This window comes from Pan paniscus, chromosome 8 (assembly GCF_029289425.2).
Source record: "Pan paniscus chromosome 8, NHGRI_mPanPan1-v2.0_pri, whole genome shotgun sequence".
Lineage (NCBI taxonomy): Eukaryota > Metazoa > Chordata > Mammalia > Primates > Hominidae > Pan > Pan paniscus.
The window spans coordinates 37,303,421-37,321,201 of record NC_073257.2 but is presented as its reverse complement, the minus strand read 5'-3'; the positions used below and the strand labels follow the sequence as shown (position 1 = coordinate 37,321,201).

The window sequence follows — 17,781 nt, the reverse complement described above, 5'->3', positions numbered from 1 at the left end:
GAAATCAGCGAAGCAAATTGTACCTAATTGTTGATTCAGGTGAATGAAAAACCAAGTGGAACAGTTTTGATAATTAGTTACCAACCTTTCATTTAAACAGTGCTTTTACTTTCTAAAACATATTTCTTTGTAAATTTAACGTGTACTGAGAGAAAAGACCTCTTCATTGTCAAGTTAGTTTGCCATACTATAAATCCTGGAACAGATTTAGAGAAGTTATTAAATTATAAGCGTGTGCCACAGTTGCTGGCACCTGTCCTGTTGAGTCTTCTGTCTGCTCCCTCCCACCCCAGATCTGTTCTCCATACAGCAGCCAGTGTGATGTTTTTAAAAGTGTCAATTAGATCACACCACTCCTCTCTGCAGAACCCTCTGTTTCCTTCCCATCCATCTCACCCAAAATAGCATGCAAAATCCTCCCGTGATCTGAAAGGCCCTCCATGGTCTGCCTCACAACTCCCTCTCTGATGGTGTCAGAGAGATCCTACCTCGTGATCTCCCATCACAATCTTCCATGTGCATCCCATCTGCAGCCTCACCAGCCTCCTTGCTGTCAGGCGTGCCTTGCTACAGGGACAGGTACAGCTGGTTTCTAACCCTGGAATACATTCCACAGATAGTTAACAAGCCTCTGTCTTCCTCATGACATTTGGGTCTCTGCTCAAAGATCTTATCCAAGCAGGCTTTGTGACTCACCTATCTAAAACAGGTATCCCACGCACAGACACAGAAACGGACATTCTCTTCCCTTAAGCTTTTTTATTTATCTTCGTATTACTGTTTCCACTTGACATGTTTTGTTTTTTTGTTACATGTTTCTCAGTAGAACTAAAACATAAACTACATGAGAGCAGAGATTTTAAATCTTTGGTTCACTTTTGTGTCCCTAATACCTAGAACACTGCGTGGCACATAAAGAATTCACTCAATAAGTATTTGTTGAGATAATGGCTGAAACAATTTTGAAGTGCTGGTTAAATGTATAGCACAACAACAATACAGTTCTCATCATGACTGTGCAGCTCTAACACATCATCTGCTAACAGGTGATGACTTATGTCCTTAATATTATCTTCATTTTATAAGTGAGAAATTTAAGGTATAGAGAGGCTAAATAACATCTCTAAAATCACATAGTAAGTGATAAGAGACAGGGTCTCTAGGTTTGCCTCATTCAGCCTCGTCCCAGAGCACAGCTCCAGGGAGCACGCCATTTATATGGAATGCCTGTGAAGAGCGCCCCCTGGAGGCATGCGATGCAGGGGCTTTTTTCCTTCTCTTTTTGCCACCAACCAAGGCCATACTTGTAGTCCCCCTGGTGTCCCATGGGTTTATGAAAAGAGTTCTCCATCATTTTACAAAATAATGTGCTTCTCTTTGAGTACTAGTTGAGTTTTTCTTTTCTACGGGAACATTTTTAAAGCTGTTGAGGACTGTTGTTTTCTACGGAAACATTTTTAAAGCTATCAATTGTAAAGCTATTGATAGCTTTAAGAATGTTTCTTGAGAAAACACTTAATTGGATAGGTGACACTAAAAGCTTTTTTAAAAAGTTCCACACAGCTTATTTTTTTTTATAAATAGGATATATTCAAGTTGTCAACATTGTGGGGAATCTCAACCTAAATTGTACCCATATTCATATCTATACCCCTAAGGCCAAGCTCAGCAAATAGTAGACTCCTGTTGTAGATGGAATCTTATACATCATCTAGAATAGATATTTTATAGAAGGCAACTGATGACGAATGATTGTTTTATGAGGTTTTAAAATGTAAAAAAATCTTACAACCTGTGGCTGTTTCACAGGCCCATGCGATCTTATCAGAACAGTGGCATCATATTTTCTTCCTACATAATAACAACAATATAATCAGATTACATTGGAGTAGTAAAAAAATGTGCTGGATATATCTGTTAATATTTCTTCCTAGTTATGAAGTATAGAAATAAAAGTTAATTATGTTATTAAAGAGAAGACTTTGGCTAAAATAGAAAATAAAGATCTGTATAATTCTATATACATATAGATTGATGTAAATAAATCATTTTATTTACTAAGAATAAAAGTACTCTCTAATTAGTTCCTATCTTATTTGACTTTCGCCCTCCTTCCCCCGCTGCTCACCTTCTGCTGTGCGGCCCAGTTCCTAACCGGCCATGGACCAGTACCAGTCTGCAGCGCAGGAGTGGAGGACCCCTGCTATATACTAAGGTTGCAGGAGGCATACAGGCATACAAAACAAAATGAATACATTTTGTTTTTAAATTTGGAATATTACTCATTAACAGTATTTTGTTTACTGTTCCCACCCCCCACTTTATAAAGCTGCATAGTAAGTCCTGAAAATAAATTTCAACTTCTTTTATAAGTAAACACAAACCTCAACAATGTGAGCTGTTCATGAGTAATCTCACGGTGAATAGCAGATATTACAGTGTGTTCTAAAATCCTGACTTCCTACATTTCTCTAATTTATACCACTCATTACCAGTAATACAAAAATGCTATGACTGTTACCTACACCCAGGGTTTCATCTTAACTTTCTTTCTCCATGCTTTTGTCATATCTCTAAGACTCCTCCTCCTCCATCTTACCCCAACATTGGCTGCGTGTGTGCTCAGTGAGGGTTAGCCCTAAGTTAAATTGAATTTGACAGTCACAGCCTTATTGGCACTGCCATATCAAGATGATTTAGAAGTGTTAGATTTGGTAAGATATAGCTGGATTACATTGTCCATACAGGGGAACTTAGCTCCCTGAAATTTACCCAAAGGGAAGAGGTGACCATTCCCTATACCCAGTTTCTCCCTTTGGGAGCTCTGGGCTCAGTGCCAGTGGTGGTATCACAGGACGATGCAATGAGCACCCAGCCCTTCTTTAATACTAATTCAGGCTGAATCTTAGCAAATAGTCTGTTTATAAAGAGGAATCATATACTTTATCATCTTACATCTTTTATAAAGAGAAATCATTTTCTTATCATCTTTATATGTCTTTTTCATATATCGGCTTTTCCCAAAAATATGATGCCATTGGTACTTAAGCTTAGAGATTTTTGCTTCCACTATTTGAGTAACGATGTGAGGTAATTTAAAAAATAATAAAATAGTCCGGGTGCAGTGGCTTGCGCCCGTAATCCCAGCACTTTGGGAGGCTGAGGCGGTCAGGTCACTTGAGGTTGGGAGTTCAAGACCAGCCTGGCCAACACAGTGAAACTCCATCTCTACTAAAAAAAATACAAAAATATTAGCTGGGCGTGGTGGGGTGCCTGTGAGCCCAGCTACTTGGGAGGCAGAGGCAGGAGAATTGCTTGAACCTGGGAAGCGGAGTTGCAAATAGCTGAGATCGTACCACTGCACTCCAGCCTGGGCGACAGAATAGTGAGACTCCACTCAAAAAATAAAATAAAATAATAAAATAACAAAAACTTCTGCAGTGCTTTATAATCTACCACATACTTTATAATGTACCAGTCCTTACCATAACCCAGTGGGGAATTTATGGCAGAATTAATAACCCGTTTTATGGATAAGGAAAGTTAAGTACTTTGCTGAAGCTCTCAGAACTGACAGAGCCGATTGCCTGTTGGCTCCAAATTTCATATTCTTTGGACAGTGCCTCAAAATGAGCAAAAATTTAAATCTTGGATTTTACTTTTTTAAATCTTAGCTTGAAAAATCATTCTAAGTTTTATGCTGACTATTATTAGCTCAGATCACCCAAGTTTGAATTGGCATCTTTTCCCCATGCTTTTGTCATATCTCTAAGACTTCTCCTCCTCCCTCTTACCCCAACGTTGGCTGTATATGTGCTCAGTGAGGGTTAGCCTAAGCTAAATTGAATTTGATGGTCATAGCCTTAACGGCACTGCCATATCCAGATGGTTTAGAAGTGTTGAGTTTGTTAACAAAAATGTTCCACCAGTAAATAATTTTAGATGCTCTTTTATCTTTTCTTTGATAGTAGCATTAGTTTTTTTTGTTTGTTTTTGAGACGGAATTTCACTTTCTTTGCCTAAACTGGAGTGCAATGACACGATCTCAGCTCACTGCAACCTCTGCCTCCCGGGTTCAAGTGATTCTCCTGCCTCAGCCTCCCGAGTAGCTGGGATTACAGGTGTGCGCCACCATGCCCAGCTAATTTTTTGTATTTTTAGTAGAAACGGGGTTTCACCATGTTAGCCAGACTGATCTCACAAACTCCTGACCTCAGGTGATCCGTCCCCCTCAGCCTCCCAAAGTGCTGGGATTACAGGTATGAGCCACCGCACCTGGCCACATTAACTTTTATTCTGAAACACTTTAAATTTCTTTGTAGCACACTTTATAGATTGCTATGCTTATTTATTTAGGGAAATAGGTTTTTTTAAAACCTAGCCGCCTTTTTTTTTTTTTTTTTTTTTTTTGAGATAGAGTCTCACTCTGTTACCCAGCCTGGAGTGCAGTGGCATGATCTTGGCTCACTGCAACCTCTGCCTTCCAGGTTCAAGCAATTATCCCACCTCAGTCTCCCAAGTAGGTGGGATTACAGGCGTGTGCCACCACACCCGGCTAGTTTTTGTATTTTTAGTAGAAATGGGGTTTCACCATGTTGGCCAAGCTGGTCTCGAACTCCTGATCCACCTGCCTCAACCTCCCAAAGTGCTGGAATTACAGGCGTGAGCCACTGTGCCCTCCCAAAACCTAGCTCTTATAAACTATGAAATTGTTTCACTAAAGTAGACTTTGGAGCCTTTTCACCTAGTTCCTTTAATGTTGAAAATAGACCCAAATCTCAAAAGCCCCCGAACAAATGCCTGGTTTATAAAAACCTAAAAATGTTTTATATGTTTACATAAATTAAATAGATAATTCCACCCCTTTAGTGGATTTGTAATTGTAGGCCTTTTGAACTAGAATTGGCCCTTCTCACTACCCAAGTCCAACTTCTTTATTTTATAGGTAGTGAATGTAATATCCAGAAAAGTTAAGTGGCTTTTGCAAAATCGAACACACCAGGTCTCTTGACCTCCCTACTCAGTCATCCACATTTCTACTCCCTTGCTGCTTTTCTGTGTACTAGAATTGAGAATTAATAATTTTCAAGATAGATTAGTGAAATTGGTGAGCTGATATTTATTAAATTTCTAAGTAAATGTTGAATTTGTTGAAATTGTTACAGCATATCAGCTGGCAAGCTGGATCATTTTTCATACACACACGCTTGTACACCGGCCCATGGACACACACCCTCACCCCCAGATCTTAAGAGTTTAGTTAACTTGTTTGATCTATGGGACTGCAAAAATTCAGCCAAGTAATTGTAACCTGTTAACCGTGGCAAATCTAGAAGTGATCCTTCCACTTGCCCTTTGTAAAATTAGAGCCCTTGCTGTGCTGACCTGGTGCATGCTTTCTTGTAGATGAGCTGACCATGATATTGTGCACATCCCTGCTTTTGCTCTGATTTTGTCACCTCCCTTTCAAATACCTACTTCACAGTAGTTCTTCTTGGATTTACAACTCCACTCCCTCATCGTCAGCACTGACTGCCATCTTGCCATGGCAAACATGAATGGGGAATTTATTCAAAATACTCTCCCCTTCCTAACCACTGTAAAACCATTTCTATCTAATAGGGAGATACAGCATTGACCTTTTGGTTATTAAGATAACCAAATCTCCAGATGACTTTGAAGAAGCTGAATGTTAATTTAAATCCATGTTCACAGAACTGACCATTAAAGAAACTTGGTCTTAATTAGAAAATTGAATTCCAGTTACGATAATTAGCTTAATTATTGTAAAAATTGGGAATATTTGAACTAGGTGATGGGCACCCATCACCAGTTCATATAAAACAGGACTTATTGCTTCAAAATTTTTATTTATAATTAGTGAAAAATGTTTAGTGAGCCTACTCAAGGTCTGTTGCTGGGTCAAAGATGAGAAGGCCATGTGAATATATTAGCATCATTTTTAAACATTCTTTCTCTAGGCCTTTTAAATATGATGTAAATGGAGTTGCTCCAGCAAGCTCTTGTACCTGATGTTCAGTAATTGGTATTAATGGGGCTAATTTAAATTTGCCTAGGGAGTTCAATTTTTTAGGATGTCTTTATTTCATTGGGCTTAACTCTGATTAAAAAAAAAAAGTGGCATTGCCAAAGATTAATACATTGTTACTTGAAAGAAGGAGCTTATGCTTGACTATTAATAAGATCATTTAACTTTGGCCGTTCACCTCCTTTGATTTAAATTGAGTGTATATCTCAGAAGGCAAATAAAAAGAAAGGATATTTGTCACATTTGAATTTATTTATTTATTTATTTATTTATTTTTGAAACAGAGTCTTGCTCTGTCGCCCAGGCTGGAGTGCAGCAGCTTGATCTCGGCTCACTGCAAGCTCTGCCTCCTGGGTTCATGCCATTCTCCTGCCTCAGCCTCCCGAGTAGCTGGGACTACAGGCGTCCGCCACCACACCTGGCTAATTTTTTGTATTTTTAGTAGAGACGGGGTTTCACCGTATTAACCAGGATGGTCTTGATCTCCTGACCTCGTGATCCGCCCGCCTCGGCCTCCCAAAGTGCTGGGATTACAGGCGTGAGCCACTGCACCTGGCCTGAATTTATTTTTAAGACACAGAATCCATTAGCAATATGTCCTCTCCTTTTCCCTAAGGATGAGGAAAAATCAAGATTTTAAGCGTATTTTGCTTGAGGTATGTCCCTTCTGGTAGGAGTTGGAACAGAAACAGCTTATTCAATTTCCATATTTTGGTAAAAAGATATATACATGCTGTTGCTGTTTTGGAACCACATATATAATTTTAGGTTAGTTGCCATTTCTTTCAACTTATACAAATTTACCCCTCTTTTTGCAATATATAGTTTACTCTGTCATTGAAATAAGTAATAGTGTTAATATTCCTTCAATTATTATGCTGTAATTTGGGGAGGGGGTAGGAATACTACTTTGTAGCAGAGGTGAAATAAAAAGCAGAATTATGTCAGGGAACTGATTATTCTGCCATGGTCTATGCTGAAAATTCTGATAATTTCACTGAGTTACATAAAATTATTGTCAACTATAATCATAAAATATAAAGTACATTAATTATATGCTGCTTTATAATTATGGTCAGCTGTGAGAAATGTGCCTCATAACTCAGCTCACCTTAGAAGGGACTTTTTTTTTTTGCTCTGTGCCCTAACCTGTAACAGTGGACATTGGGTATTATGAGAAGACATGCACATTTGTCAGGGTGCTGGAAATGCATTGCCCTCCACATTTATGTTCATCATAATTCTCTTGGTTACAGGGACAGGGCAATTATTTCAAATTAGCTCATGCCAAGAAGTAATGTTAGCTCACAGGGAAGAACTTCTGTGGTAGACCTGGTTCCATGCATGCCTGGATCCAAATACCCAAGTAATGACATCAAGAGTGAGTTTTTCTTTTTCCTTTTTCCTTTTTTTTTCCTTCTTTTTTCTTTTTTGACATAGAGTCTCGCTCTGTTGCCCAGGCTGGAGTCGGGCAGTGGCACAATCTCCCTTCACTGCAGCCTCCACCTCCCAGGTTCAAGCGATTCTCCTGCCTCAACCTCCTGAGTAGCTGGGATTACCAGTGTGTGCCACCATGCCCAGCTAATTTTTGTATTTTTAGTAGAGATGGAGCTTCACCATGTTGGCCAGGCTGGTCTCGAACTCCTGACTTCAAGTGATCCTCCCACCTTGGCCTCCCAAAGTGCTAGGATTACAGGCATGAGCCACCGCGCCTGGCCTGTGAGTCTTTTTTCGTTTTGCTTTCTTCATTCTCAGATTCTTTTTCTCCACATAGTAGAAAAGGTGGCCGTTGGTGACAACTCAACAGTTTACTGATTTCTACAGTTTTTGTTCTCCAAGGATAAGAAGAGAAAGTCCATAGTTTTCTCACTGTCCATGTATTGAATCCTAGAGATACTATTAATATAAGGGGCCCTGACTGCGTGGTTCTCGCCCCTTGGCCAGTCTCTGTGGATTGAGAGGGATCGGCCCTATGGTTGGTCAGGCCTAGATCATGCCCGCCCACAGGAGGGCCAGCCGCTCCTGTGAATCCCATTGAACCTCTGGGATAGACAAGCATAGACACTCTCTGTAGTTATCTTGCGGAACACGAAGAGGAACAAATAGGATGAGAACATCTTAAAGTGAAAATACTTGTCAGTTTATGAGATGAAAAAACAGTTATAAATCACTGTTTCATCTTGCTTTTATTTGATCATTTCAGTAATAGGTTTTTACCAGTATTTTTTACATTTTTATTAGGCTTTTGTATTTCTTCCATGAGTTGTCTTTTCATGTGTTTCGCTCTTTCCACTGTGATTTTAGTGGTCCTTACTTATAAGAACTCTTCATATAGGAGGGCTTCCCTTCTTTCATGCTTTGATATCTGAAAAATTATTATGTAACAGTTATGTATGAATTTTCACAATATGAAATCTTTAAGATGTTGTTCTAAAATATTAATTGATAAGCAATAAACAGTGAAAGTTTCCTATTCAGATACAAATAATAAATAGAAACATAATTTGAAATACTCTATTTGGAAAAAATCCAAATTGAATAATGGAGTAGATTTTATCTGTGAGGATTATTTACTTTTGGAAAACATTGTTTTCCAAAGCAAAATTTTTGGATATATAGGCCTGTATTTTTTTTACATGTTAAGAAACAGTAGCCACATTGAATTTTGATGTGTAGCAACTTAGGTGTCCTTCACCGTTCTTTTTATTATAAAGAGCTCTGGGTCTTTTAGTGAAGAAAGTAAATGAAGACTTTTTTGTGTGACAGAGTCCTCTGTTGTCCAGGCTGGAGTGCAGTGGCATGATCTCAGCTTACTGCAGCTCCGCCTCCCGAGTTCAAGCGATTCTCCTGCCTCAGCTTCCTGAGTAGCTGGGACTACAGGCGCGCACCACCATGCCCAGCTAATTTTTGTATTTTTGGTAGAGACAGGGTTTTGCCATGTTGGCCAGGCTGGTCTCGAACTCCTGACCTCAGGTGATCCACCCGTCTTGGCCTCCCAAAGTGCTGAGATCACAGGCGTGGGCACCACGCCTGTCCAAGACCTCATTTCTTAAGTCAGTTCTTTGATTACGTAGTTTAACACGAATGTTTATGCCACTTAATAACAAATCTGTAACCCCAGTAGTTCATAAATATGTTTTGAATGCATTATTTAATGTCTTAATGTAGTATGTGATATGCCTAGGATAAAGATGATTGATTTTCATCTAACAGAATATTTTATTTAAAAATTTAGAAGTCATTTGAAAGTGTGACAGCATGATGCTTTTGAATATATTTGTATATGAGATGAAAAATTTTTGTTTTCCGTTTGGTCAACTAAATAATATGTATTTTTCTACATTGGAAAATAAGATAAATTGGAATTATTCTTGTTTTTACATAATATGCACATTGGTAATAATTCAAGTGTATGTGAAAAGTAGAGTTTTTGAATTTGGATTATTCCTAACGAAACACAGTATTTTTAAACCAGTAGAAAAGTTTTTATATTTTCAAAGGGAATCAAGAATTGGATTAGTATAGTCTGTAAATGTGAGGTAATATAATTGTGTTTACTTTAAAAGTATGTTTAGCTTTTCCTTTTCTCCTTTTAACATACCAGTAAAAGGAATTTATTATAAAGAATGCAACAATACTGAAATGAGTAAGCCCAATGTTAGTCTCTTCTCCCACGCCTTCTCCATTCAGTCCTCCTTTAGAACAGGTGAGTATCTATCCTCCCACCTGTTTTTGCAGACATACCTAAAACTGATTATTTTAATCCAGTGTGTTTCAGAAATGTTCTCCAAAATATAGTAAGTTGGAAGAGATTGAATGAATACCATCAGGAAATCCAGGGACACAAAATTTGAAAATTGTATTTAATGCTTTGCAATAATGCTTAATCCATGCACAATTTGAATTTCACTCTCGTTACTTTTGCAAGGCATAAAATCATTCTCCTCAAAGATTTATCCCAGTATAATTAAAGATGTATTCATACTGCATGAGTCAGATACTTTTTGAAGAATACAGTGTATTCCTCTTCACATCAGTATTCATTAATCTGTAACAGAATTATGGATCAGCAGACTCTATAAAACCAGGCTGCTTTATATCATGTATCATTTGAAGAAACTTTGTTAAACGTACAATTTAAATATCAAAATCAGTTTTAAATACTACAAGTTTTAGTGAAATTAAATTGTTATCCTCATTTAATTTTTAAAACTTCAGTTATCTTCTTGCTTTTGGAAAAAGAATTACTGCATTCTTACTGACATAATAGTAAACTGTCATATACTTAGTAAAAAGTGGTGCATAGAGAAATTTTCAAAATGTCTTCTCTTCCTAAAATGTAAAGAGCTGCTTTTAAAGAAAGTTGTAAAAACAGAAAATAAGCTAAATACAGTTAGAATTTACTGATTTTGGCCATAAAATGGAAATGTCATATTTTTGTAACATTATCAGTCCTCTTGATTAAAATCCTGATAATATGGTACAGCATCCTTAGAATTTAGTCAAAATTAAAATAGCTGGACCTTTTAAATCCAGGCATCAAAATCCTGGTTTATCATTGTAGTATATTCTTTAACAGGTTTTATTCTGGGGCATTTAATTTTAAGGATTATCGTTCCAGCATCCTATTGAATTACGTTTCTTAGCCTCAAGTATTAGAATTTAAATCACTGATGTTTTTATAAGAGTAAGAATTTTGTGCAAATGGCCCTGGAAACTTATTTTGGAAGCTAGAGACTGGACTTTGTCTTTTCAAAAACTGAGATACACTTGTGTAGGGATGAGGCGGGGATACGGTTTTAGGAATTAATGCTTTGAAAACTGAGCCTCAGCCAATCACCTTAATTTCCTGAAGTGATAATCTGTGGTACATTTAAAATTTGAAAAGTAATTCTTTCAGGGTGGTATATGATTATTGCTCTGGTTTGATGGGTTTAGGTTCGAGGTACCTATAAACTTTAGTACCTTGACAATCAGTTAGTGAAGGCATTAATTGGTTGGTAGAGCAGCTCATTTAATTTCTTATACCATATTCTCAGAATTATTTAGAATTACTAGAGTAATAACTGTAAATCAATTTTTAGCAGACTGAATAGGTCATTTAGTGATGTGCTTTGGTGGTGAAGTGTTAAAATCTTTATCTGACCCCCTTAATAATTATTGACTGTTTTATTATTAATAACAATTAGGTCATTGAACATTCTGATTTTCCTTTTTTCTTACAGATGAACCAACTAGCCCTAGCATTGATCATGATATTGCACATATCCCTGCTTCTGCTGTTATATCAGCCTCTACCTCTCAGGTCCCCTCCATAGCAACAGTTCCTCCTAGCCTCACAACTTCAGCTCCATTAATTCGCCGTCAGCTCTCACATGACCACGGTACGTCTAAAGGGTGGTTTTGTAAACCGTATCTCATGCTCTGTTTTCCACTTAGAATAGTATGATAAACTGATGTTTCCACCGTTAAAAGAATCTGGGAACCACTTGTGAATGTCTAAATATTGGATTTTAATTAATTACAGAATCTGTTGGCCCTCCTAGCCTGGATGCTCAGCCCAACTCAAAGACAGAAAGATCAAAATCATATGATGAGGGTCTGGATGATTACAGAGAAGATGCAAAATTGTAAGTCTCAGGTGTATTATTTTAAATATTTGTATGTGGGTGGGTGTTCAGCATGACCTTGACACATAAGTTCAGAATTTAATGATGTCCTATGTTTTCTAACTTTGACATTAGAAATGCAAATAAATAAAGTTGTTAATGGTAACATTGAATTTTAAAAATCAGTAACACACAAACATGGTAGAAAAATATGTTAAATACTCTCATCCTAGAAACTGCAGCCATTCAGTACTATTCAGACATAATATGTTACTGTTTTCTTTTGTGTAATTCTAGAGCTATTCTATACATAAAATCATATGTACACTACCTAAATATGCATATATGTGTGTGTATTGTATTCTAATTATTTTTACAAACAAATGACACATGGTATAGACACTGATCTTAGAGATCCTTAAATGCATATAGTCCTGGCCCATGCTGTTTCATGATTTTTAAATTTTCCATTGAATAGTTTATACCGTAATATACTTAACCAATACTCTATATTAATAGACATTTATATTGATCAAATCTTATGCTATCACAAATACTTCATTGACTATATTATACATACTTCAGTTAGCACATGTGTGAATAAATATAATTGAAAACAGGATTCTTACATCAAAGGGTATGTGTATTTTTATTTATTTTAAAAATTTATTTATTTTTGAGACATTTTGCTCTTGTTGCCCAGGCTGGAGTGCAATGGTGCGATCTCGGCTCACTGCAACCTCCACCTCCCGGGTTCAAGCGATTCTCCTGCGTCAGCCTCCCAAGTAGCTGGGATTACAGACATGCACCACCTAAGTTTGTATTTTAGTAGAGACCAGGTTTCACCATGTTGGTCAGGCTGGTCTCAAACTCCTGATCTCAGGTGATCCACCCACCTCGGCCTGCCATATTTTTAATTTTAATATCTATTGTTAATTGCTGTCCATAAAAATTATACCAAACCACATTCCCACCAACAATATAGAAAAGCCTCTGCTGTTACACTCTAACACAGTGTATTGTTTGATACATATATTTTTAATTATTATAATGGCATATTGCAGTTTTAATTTGACACTTAGCAGTTGAACACCATTTCGTATATTTAAGATATTTATATTTTTCTGTGAACTGATTTTTTATATTTTTTGACTATTTTCTATGGATTCTTCTGACTTCTGCGTCCTTTTTATATAAAGAAAGCTAACATTTTTCTGTGATGTGTTGCAAGTCTTTCCTAATTCAATATTTTTCATTTTTTTTAAACCATGCAAAAATATTTAAAATTTTTTCTGTGGCTAAATTTAGGAAATATTTGTGGACTTTGAATTTTGAGTCATATTGTATCAAAAAATTCTGTCACTACTCCAGAATTATAACAAAATTTATGTTTACTTTTTATTTTTTTGTAAACTTACAACTTTGACTCATCTGGAATTAATTTATTCAAATTAGATAAAGAGACAACTTTACATTTTCTAATATCTCTATTGTCCCAAAAGTACCTGTTGAATGTCATCCTTTTCCCACCGATGATACATCATCTTTATTATATACTAAGTCATATGTATTTAATTTTATTGTGGGGCTCTATTCTATTCAGTTGATTTATCTGTGTATTAATGTACACGAGGTTCTATTAATTACGGTAGTTTTATAATGTCTGTCTTACCTGGTAAGGCTATTATTTTATGTTTTTTCAGAATTCTCCTGGCTATTTTTATTTTAGTATTTGAACCTTAAAATCAGATTTTCTAGTTCTTGAATTCTTATGTACATTTTCATTGATACAATGATTAATTTATAAATTAACTTGGGGAATACTCACATCTTTATGATACTGAACCTTATGTTAAAGAACTATTTGTCTTTTTTGTTATCTTTGCATACAGTCCTCTGAGGCTTCCATTTGGTTATTCTTTATATTCCAATAAAAGTAGTTCTTTCTGGAGCAGCTACTTGAGGGAGGTTTGTGTGAGTCTAGCAGGGCTTGCTTCCAGGGTAGCAGGAATTTTCCTCAAGATACAGGGTTGGATTTGTGAGCTATTTTAGCCTTTATTTCTTCCTCATTATAAGGTATCAAAAACTGCCATTATTTCAGAGTCTACCGCACCCTACACCAACTACACACTGTTTCCTGCAAAGATGGCAGGACTGTATGTTTCCTCATTCTCCTCTGATACTCCATGGTAACAAATGAGGCTCCTGTCACCAGCTTCAGCACACTATTTTCCATTGTTCCAAACAAGGGATGGTTGGTTTCAATCTCTCAGAAATCAATGTAGTGCAGTTTTGAGATCTGCAAGTGATCGGTGCCCTGTTCTTTCTTCCTGTATCCATTGTTTACTTCACTGCAGTTAGCCACCCTTCTTTGTATGGTATAGTTCAGAGTTACAGTGTCTTCTGATATGGTTGAAGATTGAGTTTGCATATCTGTTTCTGATTACATTGTTGTTTGAGGGGGAGGTTTCTGAGAGGAGAAAACAGTGACACCTTTAGTAACATCTTAAAACTCTAAGTTTCTTAAATGAATTTTGAGTTTAAAAAAAGTTTATTGTCCCTTAATAAAAGTTAAATTATTTTCGATTACTTTACTTTAACATGAACCTGTCTCCTGAAGCTCTAAGCCTGTTCAGTGGCAACAGTTGTCCTTCTTTTTGAAAGCAGTCATAATGTGGTTAGAGTAAAAGAGTGAAGGGCCAGGACTGTCTGTAACTGTGCCCTCCCTGCCACATTTCCAGTTCAGGGTATCCACCAGCAGGATGAGTGGAGATGACAGGGAGCATCTCCCTGAAGCTGGCTGCTAATGGCAACTGCTTACTGATCATAATTAACATCATGGAAATCCTTAATATAGCATTGCAGCTACAGTTAACTAATAACATAAAACCCAGTGTTCAGCCTGAGTAGCTTTTTCTTTGATAAAAAAAAGAAAATCCCACACTTCAAGCAGAAACAATTTTAATTTACCAGATCAATTAAGAAAGTTTTAATTATTAGGTGGAACATTTTTTATAAAATTAGCTTTTTTTCTCTTCCATTGAATAGTGGACATTTAACATGATAATGATGAAATGTCAGATTATTATTGAAAGAGTAATTGTAATATTCAAATTATTCTTACATCTTTAAGATTTTTTTTGCACTAATTGAAAATATTTATATATTTTTTCCCCAACAGGTCCTTTAAGCACGTATCTAGTCTGAAGGGAATCAAGGTTGGTATTAGAGTGTTTCTACTTACCTTAGTTTATCTCTTCATAGAGAAGTACTTCTTTTACCCAGTAGACATTTAATATTTAAATATTATAATCTTTTATTCTGTAAGTATGTAATACTTTTGATACACATTGTGCTGATTTTTCTGACTTTATCAGTTCAAGGCCCAGCAGTCCTAACTGCCCAGCAGTCCTTTTTGTATTTTGTTGTATGCTTTTCTATCCTGGAAATTATTTTGTGGCTTCCCTCCAACACCCCCCACCCCACCCCTGTTCTCTTTCTTCTCCCTCCCCTCGTACTTCCCTGAAAACATAGAAACTATTAGACAGGAATTTCCTTATTTATCATCTCCAAAAATACCAGTTTCCTGCCTTTTTCAACCTCCACCTCCCGGGTTCAAGCGATTCTCCTGCCTCAGCCTCCCAAGTAGCTTGAGATTACAGGCGCCTGCCATGCCTGGCTAATTTTTGTATTTTTAGTAGAGATGGGGTTTTGCCATGTTGGCCAGGCTGGTCTCGAACTCCTGACCTCAGGTGATCTGCCCGCCTTGGCCTCCCAAAGTGCTGGGATTACAGGTGTGAGCCACCATCCCCAGCCAGTCCCCTGCCTTTATACCCACACTTGCTGCCTTCCTTATTCTTACCGTAAATATTGCTGTGCTTGTACCATTATCCTATTAAAAACCAACCCCCACACTTCTTTGGATTCTCTTGCCTCTCACTTCCTCGGTGCCCTTCTGCACAGTCACCATTTTTCTAGTGACTCATTCACTCACTGTTGTCTGCGCCCATGTTCTATTTCCTGCATTAAAATAGAAACCTTCCTGGAATCCACATCCTGCTTTATTCACTACTCCTTTTCACAGCAGAACCCCTTGAAAAAACTATAGTTTCTACTTCTTCTCAGCCCACACACATCAGAACAACACTGACATTCAGGTTCCAAAACTAATGGTTAACCTTGGTTTTTAACTTCCTAGAGCCCTCGCTGGTATTCAACACAATTTCTGGCTCCCTTCCTTGAACACTTTCTTCTGCTGGCTTCCATCTTGCCACACTTTCTTGCTCTTCCTTCTAACTGAAAGACTACTTCTCCATCCCCTCTGCAGGCTCTTTTGCTCCACCTGATATTTAAATGTTGGAATGCCTAGAGTTGTTCTGACCCTTCTTTATCTACCCTGATTTCCTCAGTGATCTTATGCAGAGGTCTCCCAAAGTTTACATGGCTATCCTTGACCTCCTTCCTGAACTGCAGCTCGTGTCAGCTGCCGTCACTTGGATGTTTAATCAGCAACTCAAGGTTTACGTGATGATTAGACCCCAGTTACCCCCAGACCTCCTTATCCCTTAGTTTTCCCCATCTCCTTAAGTTCACTTCCATGCACCTTCTTGATGAAGCCAAGTATTTCAGAACTAGCCTTGTTTCTTCTTTTTCACTTTCCCCCATATCAATTCCAGACTACCCTGAATCTTCCCGCTGCCGTCATCTTTCACCTGGATTCCTATAGTCACAGCTCTTTTCACGCGTGTCCCTTTAGAATCCACTCTTGACAGAGTACTCAGAGTGAGCTTTGAACTGGGTGATCAGTTACTCCCCCGATTCATCACTTAATGCTTCTTTCACACTTCCTACCATGGCCTAAAAGACCCTTAATGATCTAGAATTAGCTGTTTATTGATCACATTAATCAGCGAACATTTAAAGTGATAATGATGATATACAGTCAGTAGCTGTACATTCTCATCAAACTCTCTTCCCTCTGACCTTTTATGGCTGGCTCCTTATTTTTCCTCCAAATTTCAACAAAATATTATTTCTTCAGAGAAGCCCTGCCACCTCATCACCAGTTTCTAGCTGCTTCTCAGCCATTCGTTATTGCATCTTGCCGTTTTCATTCTTCAAATAACAGAAATCACAAACGGATCATTTTCTCATTTTTCACTAAAATGTGAACTAATAAGAACAGGAAAATTACGTCATTTGTTATTTTTAATGGTTAAAAAATGATAATTCACATTTTTTTAAATGAGACTAGAAATTTTTAAAAAGATAAAGTTAGGATTTTTCAAAAATAGCCCTTCACTTGAAACATTAAATAAAGTTTTCCACAAAGCAGTTTCCATGTGCAAGTATTTATAAAGGAAAATGCTGACATTTTACTGTTTTCTTGGTCTTTTCTATAGATCGCAGACAGCCAGAAGTCATCAGAAGACTCTGGGTCCAGAAAAGATTCTTCCTCAGAGGTCTTCAGTGATGCTGCCAAGGAAGGGTGGCTCCATTTCCGACCCCTTGTCACCGATAAGGGCAAGGTAGTGTGTTTTCTAAGCCACCCTGAGTGTCAGAAATGCAGACCCTGACAAATAAACCATAAAGCCTGTATACATAAAATGGCATGATATCCAGATTAAAGAGTGAAAAAAAAACCATTTATAAATAGATTTTTCTACATTAAAAAAAGTATTCCTTAAAAAAATTCTAATTATTGCATTAATTTGGTACTTTTTGTCCTGTGTATCAGCTACATGTAGAATATATTGTCTTACAGAATATACTGTCTTACGTTTTGGCAATGTAAAAAGGAAATCTAAGTATTTAAAAAGGAACTCTGCTTTTCTTATTAGTTTATTAGCAATGGGTTATTCCGTTGTCCTTTAGGAAGTGGCAATTCAGTTTTAAATTTTTATGTCTCTTTTCTTAGTTTATTTTAAATTACCTTTATAACTTTGTTTCATTTTATTTTAAAAATATTAAGTTAAACAAATATAAAAATATCAATATATGCATCCAGTAGATTTCAACAGAAAAAGACTTTGCCATAAAAATTTTCTATAATATTTGGACAGCTTATATATAAGAACATTTTAATGCTGTCAGAAGAGTTTAAAAATTTTAAGAAAGCTCACT

At 37.0% G+C, this 17,781-nt stretch overlaps 1 protein-coding gene across 6 annotated transcripts in view; it reads left to right on the top strand.

Annotated features, from left to right (window-relative positions):
* The window catches only part of ARHGAP21 (Rho GTPase activating protein 21), a 135,242-nt gene that overhangs the window by 99,725 nt on the left and 17,736 nt on the right, over positions 1–17,781 (top strand). For all 6 annotated transcript variants that reach the window (XM_034930126.4, XM_034930125.3, XM_063607295.1 and 3 more), the window contains 4 exons: positions 11,275–11,433; positions 11,577–11,679; positions 14,840–14,876; positions 17,061–17,186. In XM_034930126.4, coding sequence (XP_034786017.1) covers positions 11,275–11,433; positions 11,577–11,679; positions 14,840–14,876; positions 17,061–17,186 — 425 coding nt within the window. The remainder of the gene's footprint in view (positions 1–11,274; positions 11,434–11,576; positions 11,680–14,839; positions 14,877–17,060; positions 17,187–17,781) is intronic.